Source organism: Pteropus alecto, unplaced genomic scaffold (assembly GCF_000325575.1).
Source record: "Pteropus alecto unplaced genomic scaffold, ASM32557v1 scaffold25, whole genome shotgun sequence".
Classification (NCBI taxonomy): domain Eukaryota; kingdom Metazoa; phylum Chordata; class Mammalia; order Chiroptera; family Pteropodidae; genus Pteropus; species Pteropus alecto.
This window is the reverse complement of record NW_006441955.1, coordinates 22,759,304-22,771,778: the sequence shown is the minus strand read 5'-3', so window position 1 is coordinate 22,771,778 and position 12,475 is coordinate 22,759,304. Positions and strand designations below refer to the sequence as shown.

Sequence of the window (12,475 nt, the reverse complement as noted above, 5' to 3'; positions counted from 1 at the left end):
TCTGACTATATATCTGTTCTTAAATTCTCCATTATATCAGCTTTAATATCTTAATAGTTCCCTTATTCAGTGAGTTAAATGCAATGTTTAACATGTTTAAAACAACAAAAACAACACTGTTCTCTGCAGAATTCAGTCTTTTATCTCCAAAGACCTTTTGTCTTAATTGATCATAAGTAATGTATTCAAATTAATAGATGTCATTCTGGAAGCCATATAAACAGCCATTTAAAAAAAATCGGGATAGTCTTGGAATAACCTCTTCTCCCTTCATGCAAATTGATGACTCTGATAGACTCTAAACATTCATTAGAATTGCCATAAACATCAAATCTTTTATAAAACAATGTCTTTTCTAGGAACCATCAATTCACAGATGCATGCAACTAAATCATGTTCGTAGTCTATGACTACCTACCTTCTGGGCTGTAATAGCCTTACACAGCCAGCTTATATAAGTGGTGGAAAATCTAATATATAAATATTAGCTCTTATTCTATCATAGAATCAAAGCAGCAGAGAAAGCTAGACTGCAGAACAAGAGAATGAAACATGACAGGGAGAAGTAGAGTTGAGAGGCAGAAAATACTATTTCATGGATTGCTAAAGACTATTTGGGTTCCAGTCCCTTCCTAAAACTAACTCCATGCCTGCCCTTCAAATCCATGAAGCACTTCAATATACAGATGACATGTGAACGACCCGGGTTTGAACAGCACAGATCCACTTACACGTGGATTTTTTTCAATAATACAGTACTACAAATGCACATTTTCTTCCTTATGATTTTAATAACATTTTCTTTTCCATAGCTTACTTTAAGAATACAGTATATAATCCATATGATTTACAAAATAGGTGTTAATCAACTGTGTATGTTCTCAGTAAGGCTTCCTTCCAATCAACAGTAGGCTGTTTGTAAAGTTTTGGGGGAGTCAAAATTATATGTGACTTTTGACTGCATGGGGGTGGAGGGGTGTTCACATTTTTAAAGTAGCTTAAGTTCATTTGTGTTACTTGTGACTAAAGTCTTAATTGGTGCATTTATATAACTGTTCAATAGTTATTATCAAGGTACTTTAATAAATATGCTCATATGGCTCTGGAATACATATTTTTCTAGAAGCTGTTTATTTAGAATTGGTAGGTAAATTTTTGCACTTATTATATAACTTCAAATCTGCATTTGGAACAAATATTTTCTATTTAATTTGTAATTTCTATTTAATACTCAGTTTAATTAGGTAATCTCTAAATCTTCTTACCAATCTCTGGCTGTGTCATTAATATACAGTCTCATAATTGAACATGAAGTCATTTAAATATTTTTGTAAAACATTATTTTTATTTTCATAGTGTGGTATAGAATATGTATTTGGTCTTTGTCCCCAAATCCCTGGCTCTGAGTTCCTAAAACCTTTGGAATTTCATGATAGGAGTTATTCATAATGAGCTCCTTTCAAAAAAAAATCACACTTGGGTTTATGCTAATGAGGTGACTTAGGGTGGGGTTCCTCAGAAGGACCTAGTCACTAGAAAGACTAAGTAATTAGAGGGTAATGTTATGACTGCATTGTGTCCCACCCCAAATTTGTATGTTGAAGCCCTAACCTTTCCCTGTGTGACTATATTTGGAGATATAAGGCCCTGAGAGAAGTAATTAAGGTGAAAAGAGAGGTCATAAAAGTAGGACCCTAATCTAACAGGACTGATATCCTTATGAGAAAACAGACACCAGAGCTCTCTCTTTCCGTGCATGTGCACAGACAAGAGGCCATGTGCAAACATGGTGAGAAGGTGGTAGTCTACAAGCCAGGAGGAAAGGCCTCTCCAGAAACCAATCCAGATGGCACCTTGATCTTGGAATTCTAGCCTCTAAAACTGTGAGAAAATAAATTTCTGTAGTTTAAGCCACACAGTCTGGCAGCCCTAGCTGACTAACCCAGGTAGAACTTTTAGCCCCACCCCCTTTACCTCTGGGGCTGAAGATTCCCTAGAAAAACTCTTGAATCATGAGATTCAGGGGCTTCCAGGTTGGTGAATACAATGACTTGCTGTGAGGACGGTGCATTGGGAGAAGGTATGAAAGCTGTGTATCTACCCCTCATACCTTTCCCTATGCATCTCTTCCATTTGGCTGTTTCTTAGTTATATTCTTTATAATAAACCAGTAAATATTAGTATTTTTCACAAGTTCTGTGAGCCATTCAGATGATCAAACCTGACAGTGGGGTCTTGGGAATACCTGAATTTGCAGTAAAATTGGACAAATATGTTGGTAGCCTGAGGACCCAGGACCTGTGACTGGTGTCTGAACTGAGGGTAGTCTTGTGGGACTGAGCCCGTTAAACCTCTGGAATCTGATGCTAACTGTTCTGCGTTAGTGTCAGAAAAGGACTGAACTATAGGATGCCCAGTTGATGTCAGAATTGAAAAATCAGAAGTGATGTCAGAAACACTATTTAGTATTAACATATTTTAGCAGTTTGATGTTTAGAATTACAAAGAAATTAAATTCACAAATTTTGCTTCTTACATTATCTTATATTTTCTAAGGTATCTCATTATAATCTAACAAAATATACAGTAACTACACAGTTCAAAATAAAAATGTGACTTTTTTTCCATCATAGTAAATAAATTAAGTATATACTTTGATATGAAGCAATAAAACTTCCTGGAAAGAATACAGATACAGTGGTAAGTACTGAATGACTTTAAGTTTTTTTTCAGAATGTATGCACATGAAATGACATTGTGTACAGAAGACCAAAAGCTACCCAGAGACCAATGGAGCCATATAAAAATAACTTATGGAAAATTTTATTGATTGATTTTAAATAAGGCAAGTGAAATATGGGCTCAGAATTAAACAAGATCTTAAGGTAATTCTGGCTGTTGTATAAGGGGAGAAGATGAACATCATATTTTTTACTATTACTGTACAAAACTGAAAACAAATGCTTACCAAATTGTAAGAAAATAAACTCCTCTAATATACTATCATTAAGTCTACAAAGTCACTGGCAAGCTGTTTGATGGCATCCAAATTGTAAAGTATTTTCTCAATGTAGATTTTAGAACATCCTGAATACTTTTATAAAACCACTTTTCTGTCACTGGAAAAATATTGAAATTCTAAGAAATTTCTTTTACTTTAAGAAGTCAAAATAACAAAACAAATGTATTTTTCCAGGTTAATATAATTCGAGTACAGTGGTACTGAGGACAACACGATTTTAATGACCAAATTTATTTGAGAAAAGACAAGTCATAAAGTTAAACAAAGGTAGAAAACTACTATTAGAATCAGTTCCCTATGTTTAGTGTAAGAGAACTTATTTTAAGATTTTCACTGGAAAAAATCTATAAGCCCTTTCTCTTTCCTGTAGCTTAGTGGATTGTGTTCTATTTACTCAACAATCATGTTTCTACAGCAATCTTGTTAATTTTTATACCTGCCAATGAGTTCACGGGCTATAATAAGCCTTTGAATTTGTGTTGTACCTTCATAAATCTGCAAGAAAAATAAATAAATATGTAGGTTAAATATCTTCAGTACACAAATACTTTGATTTACTCAATATTTTGGAAAGCAGTATAAGCTCTATTGTAATATCCAACTGAATAGAACCATATGTAGATTCTGTAGTATACAGTGATTGTGAAACCTGATTTTGTGAAACCTATAAAAATGTAAATCTAAAAAGATCACTTAAAATTATAAAAAATCATTTACCAAAATTTTGGAGGAGTCTTAAAAAAAATCAAAGAATATTAACATTTCAGAAATTTTGGAAATCTAAAGTGTGATGTTGCTAAAATATTTCTCCAACTATTCTGAACTGTTTTTCACCAGTGGTCACTTTGTCATTTTCTATTATTACTCTTAAAACTGATTTTTTTCTGCCTTGGGAACAGAGTTGTTAACTAAAATAATGCTGGAAAGGTTTGATTTTATTCTGTTAGATATTCCTACTGGCTAGCCCTCACTTCCAGTTTGAACTTTCTAATCCTAGTGACTTGTTAGTTCATCTCAGATGGCAGAGAAAAGTTAAATGGTTGATAATAGTAATAATTATAATAATTACAGGTTCTAAGAGAGGGAGAGTATCACTAGATAAGCCTGTAACTTTGGATAAGGCACAAATTCTGGTCCTCAGTTTTTTTCATATCTAAATTGAGAAGCCTGCACTATGTCTGAATTTCTTTCTCACTAGCATTCTGTGATTCTACCTCTAGATTTGAAATGACTGTAGTATTTGTCAAATAATTTCCTGGGGGTAAAAGGAAGCAAGGAAGGAGATACTGAGAATGGGTTATAATTACTAAAGCTACATGTGTAGAACATGTGCATTTATATCTAATTTACTAAATTATTCCTAAGTTTTTCTAACCACCAATTTAATTTAGAAGACAGAATTATCTATATCTGTCTCATGTTGGTGTTTTACTCTCAAATATGGTTTTAGTCAATTCAAAAGTTGTCACACAATATGCAAAATGAAATAATTTAATTTCAAATGATATACTTTTAGGAGAGTAAAGGGTTGGTTACAGTTAGCTAGGATGTCAAGACTCAAAAGACGACTGATCCAGACCCATGTACATGTCTGTTAGCATATCCTCTCTTAAGGCATATATACTTAAAGGTAACATTCTTGTTTGTGTTAATTACTTCTAAAAAACTTCAACTTACAACCATCTTTGATGTCATTTATTATTACTAGTGACATAAAATCCCTAAATAGTCAGAAATCTGTCATTTACAAATATTCCAGTTCCTAAAAAACAATAAAAATAATTTGTAACCTTACCTGATAGATCTTGGCATCCCTCATTAGTTTTTCTACAGGATATTCTGTATTAAATCCATTGCCTCCAAAGATCTGCACAGCATCACTAGCTAACTGATTTGCAACATCTCCAGCAAATGCCTTTGCAATAGAGGCAAAATAGGTAGTTTGGTGACCAGAATCAGCTTCCCAAGCTGCTCTCTGGTAACTTAATCTAGCTAATTCAACTTTCATTGCCATTTCAGCCAGCAAAAATGATACTCCTTGGTGCTAGAATTAAGAAGAAAAAGAAAAACTAATTTAAAAGTTTTTCTTTGGTGACAGAAATCTAACTATGGGTGGTGAACACACAATGCAATATATATGCCTTATTGCTAAATTGTACACCTGAAACTTACTGCATTTTATTAACCTATGTCACTATAATAAAAAAATTAGAATTAAAAAAATAAATAAAAGTTTTTCTCCTAGAACTTTTTAAAAAAACTTTTAAAACTAATCTTAGATTTAAGAAGTTATACTCTGTGCTTCCTCCAATGTTAACCTGTTACAAAACCATAGTATACTGATTAGGGACAGGATTAACATTGGTATAATAGTATCAACTTAACTATAAAACTTTATTCAAATTTGGCCAGGTTTTCCCACTAATGTCCTTTTTCTGTTCGAGGACCTTATCTAGAATTCCAGTTGAAATTAGTTATTATTTCTTCTAAGTCTTTCACAGTCTGTTAGGATTCCTTAGTCTTTCCTTGTCTTTCATGATCTTGGCACTTTTTAAGAATACCAATTGATTATTTTTGTAAAATGTCTCCCAGTTTGGGTTTGCCTGATGCTTTCTTAAGACTGGAATGAAGTTATGCATTTTTGGCAAAAATGCCTCAAAAATTTTATGTATCCTTCTGAGTGACTGCTGAGACTCATTAACCCATTTCCTGTTTAGGAAAAAGTGCAGCTCGCTGCCAGCGTTAATTTAACATCACACATAGGAATGCTACGTTGACATCTTCGGCAATTGAGAATTACTATATTTTGTAAATGGAAATACCACTACTAAAAACAGAATGCTATACATAGAATGATGTCATTTGTTTCCAAAAACTATCGCTATACTAGAGCGAAGCGAAAATAATAATAAAAGCGAGACATTTCTTGGCAAACTTTGGGAGTAAGGTTAGGACTGTCTGTAATGCACGAGTTATAATGATGTAAATGCAACAGCCACAAGCGCTGCTGGGGAATATTCTTGGGGCAAAAGGGAAATGGGTTAAAGAAAATTGCTACAGATAGTGAATAATACTGAGGTATTAGACTCTGACAAGCGAAAGCAAGTGCCACGATGAAGACAAATAAAAGATGCGTCTTACGTTTTAGAGGTCCATAGGAGATATAAGAAAATACTTTCTATAAGAGTAAATATTCTAGGAATTGTATGACTAAGGTATGTTATAGAATGGAAATATGTTCACCATATATATCAATAAGTGAAAAGTTCAAATATATGTTATAGTTACAGATTTGGAAAAATATAGTCACGGAAAGAGGGAATATAGAGCAAAATGTCCACTGTAATTAACTCTGGACAATGGGATTATAGATGAGTTTTATTACTTATGTATATTGCATCATATAAAATAAGTTATTCTACAATGAGCATGGAATGAACATATATTTTAAAATAATATACATTAAAAGAAGTCCTCTAGGCATTCAGAAATAAGAATACCAAGATTATTAGAAAGGTGCTTTGTGTAGTAGGCAACATCAAAGTGAGTTTTGAAGATGAAAAGGTTATAAAAACCACACAATCTATGACTGTGTATGGACTAATATAAACCAAAAATCACACAAAAAAATAAAAGTGAGCTGTTTAATTTCAATATATTTACCACATTTACAGCATAAACCTCATCACACTATTTTAGAATGTGACAGGTTGTTTGAGATTGGCATGGCAAATTAAATCTTAGAGGCGGCATTATTAACCAATGTGAATAATTCCTATATGGAAGGAGAGTAATACCTTCCCTTATTTCTACCCGCCGGAACTGTGCCCAGTTTTCTAAGCCAGTGATTCTTTCATGTTTATGTGTGTTTTTAATTTTTTGGTTTTATTTGCACTCTATTTTTTGAATAGGTAATGCATCCATCAGTTCAAAGTTCAAGTTTTCCTCCTACTTCTATTATTCCTACCCTCCCCGCTCACCCCGTGTTGATGGTTATTTTGCTTTTCGTATCAATAAATCTGATGCTGTCTATATCAATACACAAAGAACTTCTTTATACTTTGCATAGCTGCAAAGCATTTCACTGTATGGATGATCAACATTTTGGTTGTTTCTATATTTGGTTATTTCTGCACAGTGCTGAAATGAATAACCTATACCTATGTCATATTGCACATATGGGAGTATATCTGAAAGATAAGTACCATATGAAATGTAGCTGTAGATCCAAAGGTAGGTACTTATTTTTTTTTTCTTTAATGCCTACAGCACCTGGTATTCCTAGGTGGTCTCCCATCCAAGTACTAACCAGGCCTGACCCTGCTTAGCTTTTGAGATCAAATGAGATCAGGCACGTTCAAGGTGGCATGGCTGTAGACCAAAGGTAGATACTCTTGATATATATTGCCAAAATGTAGTTCGTAAAAATTTCACCAATTTACATTCCCATTGGCAATATATATTAATGCTTATTTCACACCACAGCCTTGGCAACTTGGTATAAAATGCCCATGTTTCTCTTGATTTAAAAATCTGCGGTGGTGTCTAGTTTATGTGTTTTAAGCAACATTTCTGATGAGTCATATTCAGTTGCCCTTTAGCCTAAGCTATGAGAAACTCTGTTCTAAACCCAGCTCAGATTCCCTGTAATGTGTCTAGCCCACAATAGTCTCTCCTTTTGGTTTCTGTATCCCTATCTGTAGCTCTCATTTTGGAATTTAATCTTATATTGCTCTATATTATTTCTTAGTATTCATTTTATGATATGTATCTTATCTCTAAAGTAAAGTTAAAGGCTCCAGAGGGCAGGAACCTTTATGTCAAACCTCTTTTCTATCCCTAGAAATAGCACATGCAGTGTGCAAAGAGGACAGACTCTTTAAATAACTGACTAGTTGGGTTCAGATCTTGGTTCCATCATTTATTAAGTGGGCCTATGGTTTTTACATGAAATAAAATTGGACTAATAGTACCTACTCCACAGTATTGTAAGGATTAAATAAGTTAATACATATAAAGCACTTAGAATAGTAACTAAAACAGAGAAAGCATCTAATTATTATTTTAATATAATAAGTATTCTATTACTATTTGTTGAATAAATGAAATAGATGTTCACAGCATAGAACACATCCTAAGTGCTAGGAATACAAAGGTTTCCAAAACAGACACTCTTTGCAAAACAGACACATTCTAGTGAGGAAGAAGAGACAATAAACAAACACATGCGTGATATAATGTTGGGTAGTGAGAAGAGCTATGAAGGAAAACAAGTGGAATTAGTGTATACAGTGTTGGAGGTGTTATTTTTTACATAGGGTGATCAGGGGTAGATTCTTTGGTGAAATGAATTAGGAAATAGATTTAGAAGAGTAAATGTAAAGACAATAGGAAAAGGCTAATAAAAGACCACTGTATGGATTTTGGATTTTAATCTCAGTGTCATGAGAAGATATTGGAAGAATTTTGAACATAAAACAGTTATAGAAGAAGGAGATATAAATGTATTTCTTCTATCTTATTTCAATCTCAAGTCTCAACTAGCATTCTTCTTCTCGGCCATTTTCCTATCAAGAAATGGAACTCATGGGGAAAAGTTATTGCTAATTAGCAATAATAATCAATACAAATGAGAGTTATTCTTAACAGATTCTTTCATACCAGTCCAGAACACTCCAATTTGACTAGACAAAGGAGTAAGGCAATTACTGCCATTAAGAGATTCTATCACCTTGTAATTTATCAGTGTTCCTAGTTTTACTCATTAGCAAGAAAAAGTACCATCCTTTGTTTTCTGCAGCTTGCTTTAGCCACATTAAATTAAGCAATATGAGAATAAGCATTCACTTAAAGAGAAGTGATATTAATAAACATGGTACTGAATAGAAGCTGTGATTACAGTGTTACTCTATACAGTTCCTTAAAACAACCCCCCCCCCCCAAAAAAAAAATAACCAAACCTTTTCTAATTCCTACTTTTTGGAGATTAATAAACCAAAGCTATATGTAAATTGGCCCTTAGTATTTACTTTAGCCTAGGAAAGAAAAGACTAATGGTGAGGAATCCTGGAATTACAAACATGCTCATTACATTAATAAGAAAAAATAATTATAATACATGATAATTTCATCAATTTGGACTGTATAGAAAAAATGTTTTGGCTGGATGCTTTATCATAAAATGATGAGTCTTAGTGTATCACTGAGTAAAAAAGTAGTGGTGTCATATGCCTCTAACATAAAATACAGCCAATATACTCAGAAAGTAAGAATAAGAAACAGAAATGGTAAAAATAGAATGAGAAATAACTAAGAACTATGCAAAGGCTGGTTATTCTGAAAGTGAAGGGAAAAAAGAAACTGCAACAGTTTTCTTTTAGAAAGTAATAACTCCTAATGTGTTCACTTAATATTTTAATTTTAAATGGAAGAAAATAAAGTAGATTACATAGACTGTTATAGATGAGTCTGGAATATCCACTTATACAGACAAAAAAACAATGTAGATGGAACTAAACTAAGCTTTATCACAAATAAATGAAAAAATGCATACTATATAGTTACAATTTTACCTCCCTCTCCCCCATATTCATACCACATACACACTCAATATAAAATCACCGTATTTTACATTTTTTTGTTTTAAATTTCTATATGAAAATATAGATATGTGGTGATATATCCTTGTATATTTCTTAATATCAGACATGAAATGGTTTATCAGTTATTCAAGTGTGGACTGCAAATATGAGGTGACTTTCTTATTCTTAACGCTATATACTGAGAACTCAGACTCTAGCAGATTGGAGTTGCAAAGGACACATAGATAGGGCAGGCACCCAATAAAGGGGTGACAGGAAATTATAACATCACACCACTATATCTATTAATTAAGAATATAGGCAATCTGCATTTTGCAGGGTAATTAAGAGAGAAGTAAATCTTCAGGAGAAATCAAATGATAAAAGACTACTTTGAGTAAGTAGTAAAGCAAAGACTAAGTAAGACTTTTCTATACTTACTAATAAGGATCACGAAGCAAAAATATTCTAGTTTAGATGGTAAGGATACAGAAAAGAATCCTCAGATCCCATAAGAAAGAGAACATAAAAGAATATTCCATATTGAATTGAAAATAGCCAAAAGAACTAAGAGTGGTCATCAGATACTTGGTGAGGAAGACCTAAAACTGATGACAGAGCTGGATTGAATAATATTTATAGTTGTTATCCATTTATGATTAAGCTAAACTTAGTAATAAACATTTTACAGAACTGTCTATATGTAGTTCTGGCAACATGAATGAGCTAATATAAACTGTCTTTTTGGCCATAAACACAAAGAAATACTTGATTTAAAAAAAAAAAAAAAAACTCAAAGGAAAGAAACGAATTTCCTGGTGCCTCCAAGGAGGAATTTAAATCCTGATTGTGAAAAAATGACATAGGAAAGGGAAAAAATCAGACTGAGATTTAGGTTCAGTGGGAAAGGAACTGGAGTTTTAATGAATAAGAACAAGAGACTTGGATGTAAGCATGAACCAGATGAGTGGCTAAAACTGAGATTCCTTGCATACAAAAAAAGAGCTCTTTGGAAAAAAGCTTCTCTTTCCAAAGGAGGAATTTAAAAGTCTCTCTGCAGGGCAGGAGAGCCACAAAGCTTCTCTCTTCCCTAAGACTCTGGGACGTTCAAAAAAGAAAAAGAAATGAGTCCCTTAAAGTGTAGAATCAATGTATATAGCCTCTGTGGGTCAGGATTATCCAAATGGAGAAATTAAAAAAAAAACAAAAAACAAAAGGCTCTTAGAATGGTGATATCTCTGGGGTACCTGATAAAAGTATGAAAGAGAACAAGTATATAAAATGCTTTCACAATGCATTGAACAAAAATAATACTTGCTGCAGATAAACTTAGAAACAAAAATGGAGGCAATAACTGCCCATAAAAGAGATAGAAGATGCAAAAGACCAAAAGATTAATACTCTAAGAACTTCAGATAACAGAAAAAAACCTGAAAGTTACTATAAAGAAGTATTTTTATATAATTAAGGAGATAAAAGGATAAAGAAGCTATGTTGAAAAACCAGGACACCAGAAAAGAAGTGGTAGAACTGAAAAAGAACCGCATATAAATTCTATAAATAAAAATAGTCATTAAAAATCAGAACAGATGGATTAAGTAGATTAGGCACGGGATCAAAGAACTGGAAAGCTGTCTGAGAAAATTATCTAGAATACAGATAGAAAAATAAATTATGAAATTGAGGTTAAGGGACATAGAGTAGTTGTAATCCAAATTTGATCTGTGGACCAATGTCAGTCCACAAACTTACTGGTCCATGGTATAGTAAGTGATAGTTAAGTATTTAGAAACTTTTACAACAACTTGATATTGTTGTGACATTTTAGAAAAATAATGATACACAATTGACTGGAAATTAAAAACAAACTGATTTTTCAACACAGATAGTTCAAGAATCACTGACACATGGGGATAAAAACAGGAAGTGTTCACTATATAACCAACCTATACAGAGTTACAGAAGGAGAGAATATAGATAGTAATCTCTTCAATATTTGAAGAGATTAGAGTTAAAAATTTCCCTGGAAACTCATGGAAAATATGACTAAAATTATTTGATATTCAAGAAGACATGGAAAGTAGCATGGATTAAGGCATAAAATGGGAGTTCTGGATCTGTGATTTATAAATTATGTGACCTTGGACAAATGATTTAATCTCTCTCAGCTTCAGTTTCCCGATCTAAAATGGAGATTATAGTACTAGGAAAACAAGGGTAGTACTGGGAGAATTAGATAATATATTTAAAATGTGTAACACAGTATCAGGTACACAACAGACACTCAATAAATATTAGCTGTTCTTTTTTCTCTTTAATTAATATAATTCTCTGGATGGACAACAGTTAGTGGCAGAGTCTAAAGAAAAATCTGTTCTTATAACTCATACTGATAGATCACATTATCTTACTACTAAAGAAAAAATAAATTAGGTTGTACTTAAAAGATAATTTGCAAATATTTAGATGAAAATGAATGTATTTTCATTTTAACAAAGTAAATATTAAAATTACCTCTACAAGCAGTTTTCCAAAAGTTCTCCTCTCCAGGGCATATTTGGTAGCTTCATCCAAAGCTCTCTGTGCTAGTCCCACAGCACCAGCTGCTACCTAGTATTTTAACATTTTACAAAGCAAAAATTCAGATTGTCTTTAAAACACATGTACAGTGGCTATTTGCATAAGATTCTAAATTAAGGATTATAGAGAGAAGAGGACCTAGAGTTTAAGGCAACAGAGGATTGGAGAGGAGATATAAGCATTTAAGTTTATATTATTTATGTTAATGGAAGGCATTGTGAGGCATGGGATCATGCTTAGAGACAAATCATTCCTTCTGTTTAACAAGGGAAAGTTTCTTAGGGGAAACAGT

General features: G+C 32.8%; 1 protein-coding gene and 1 non-coding gene across 2 annotated transcripts in view; both read right to left on the bottom strand.

Moving 5' to 3' along the window:
• Positions 1–3,445: 3,445 nt before the first annotated feature.
• The window catches only part of ACADM (acyl-CoA dehydrogenase medium chain), a 29,229-nt gene continuing 20,199 nt past the window's right edge, over positions 3,446–12,475 (bottom strand). The window contains 3 exon segments of the mRNA XM_006919330.1: positions 3,446–3,517; positions 4,818–5,066; positions 12,118–12,213. Coding sequence (XP_006919392.1) covers positions 3,446–3,517; positions 4,818–5,066; positions 12,118–12,213 — 417 coding nt within the window.
• On the bottom strand, positions 7,283–7,401 carry LOC112485919. The gene has a single exon (XR_003048591.1). It is a non-coding gene; the product is annotated as a 5S ribosomal RNA (ribosomal RNA).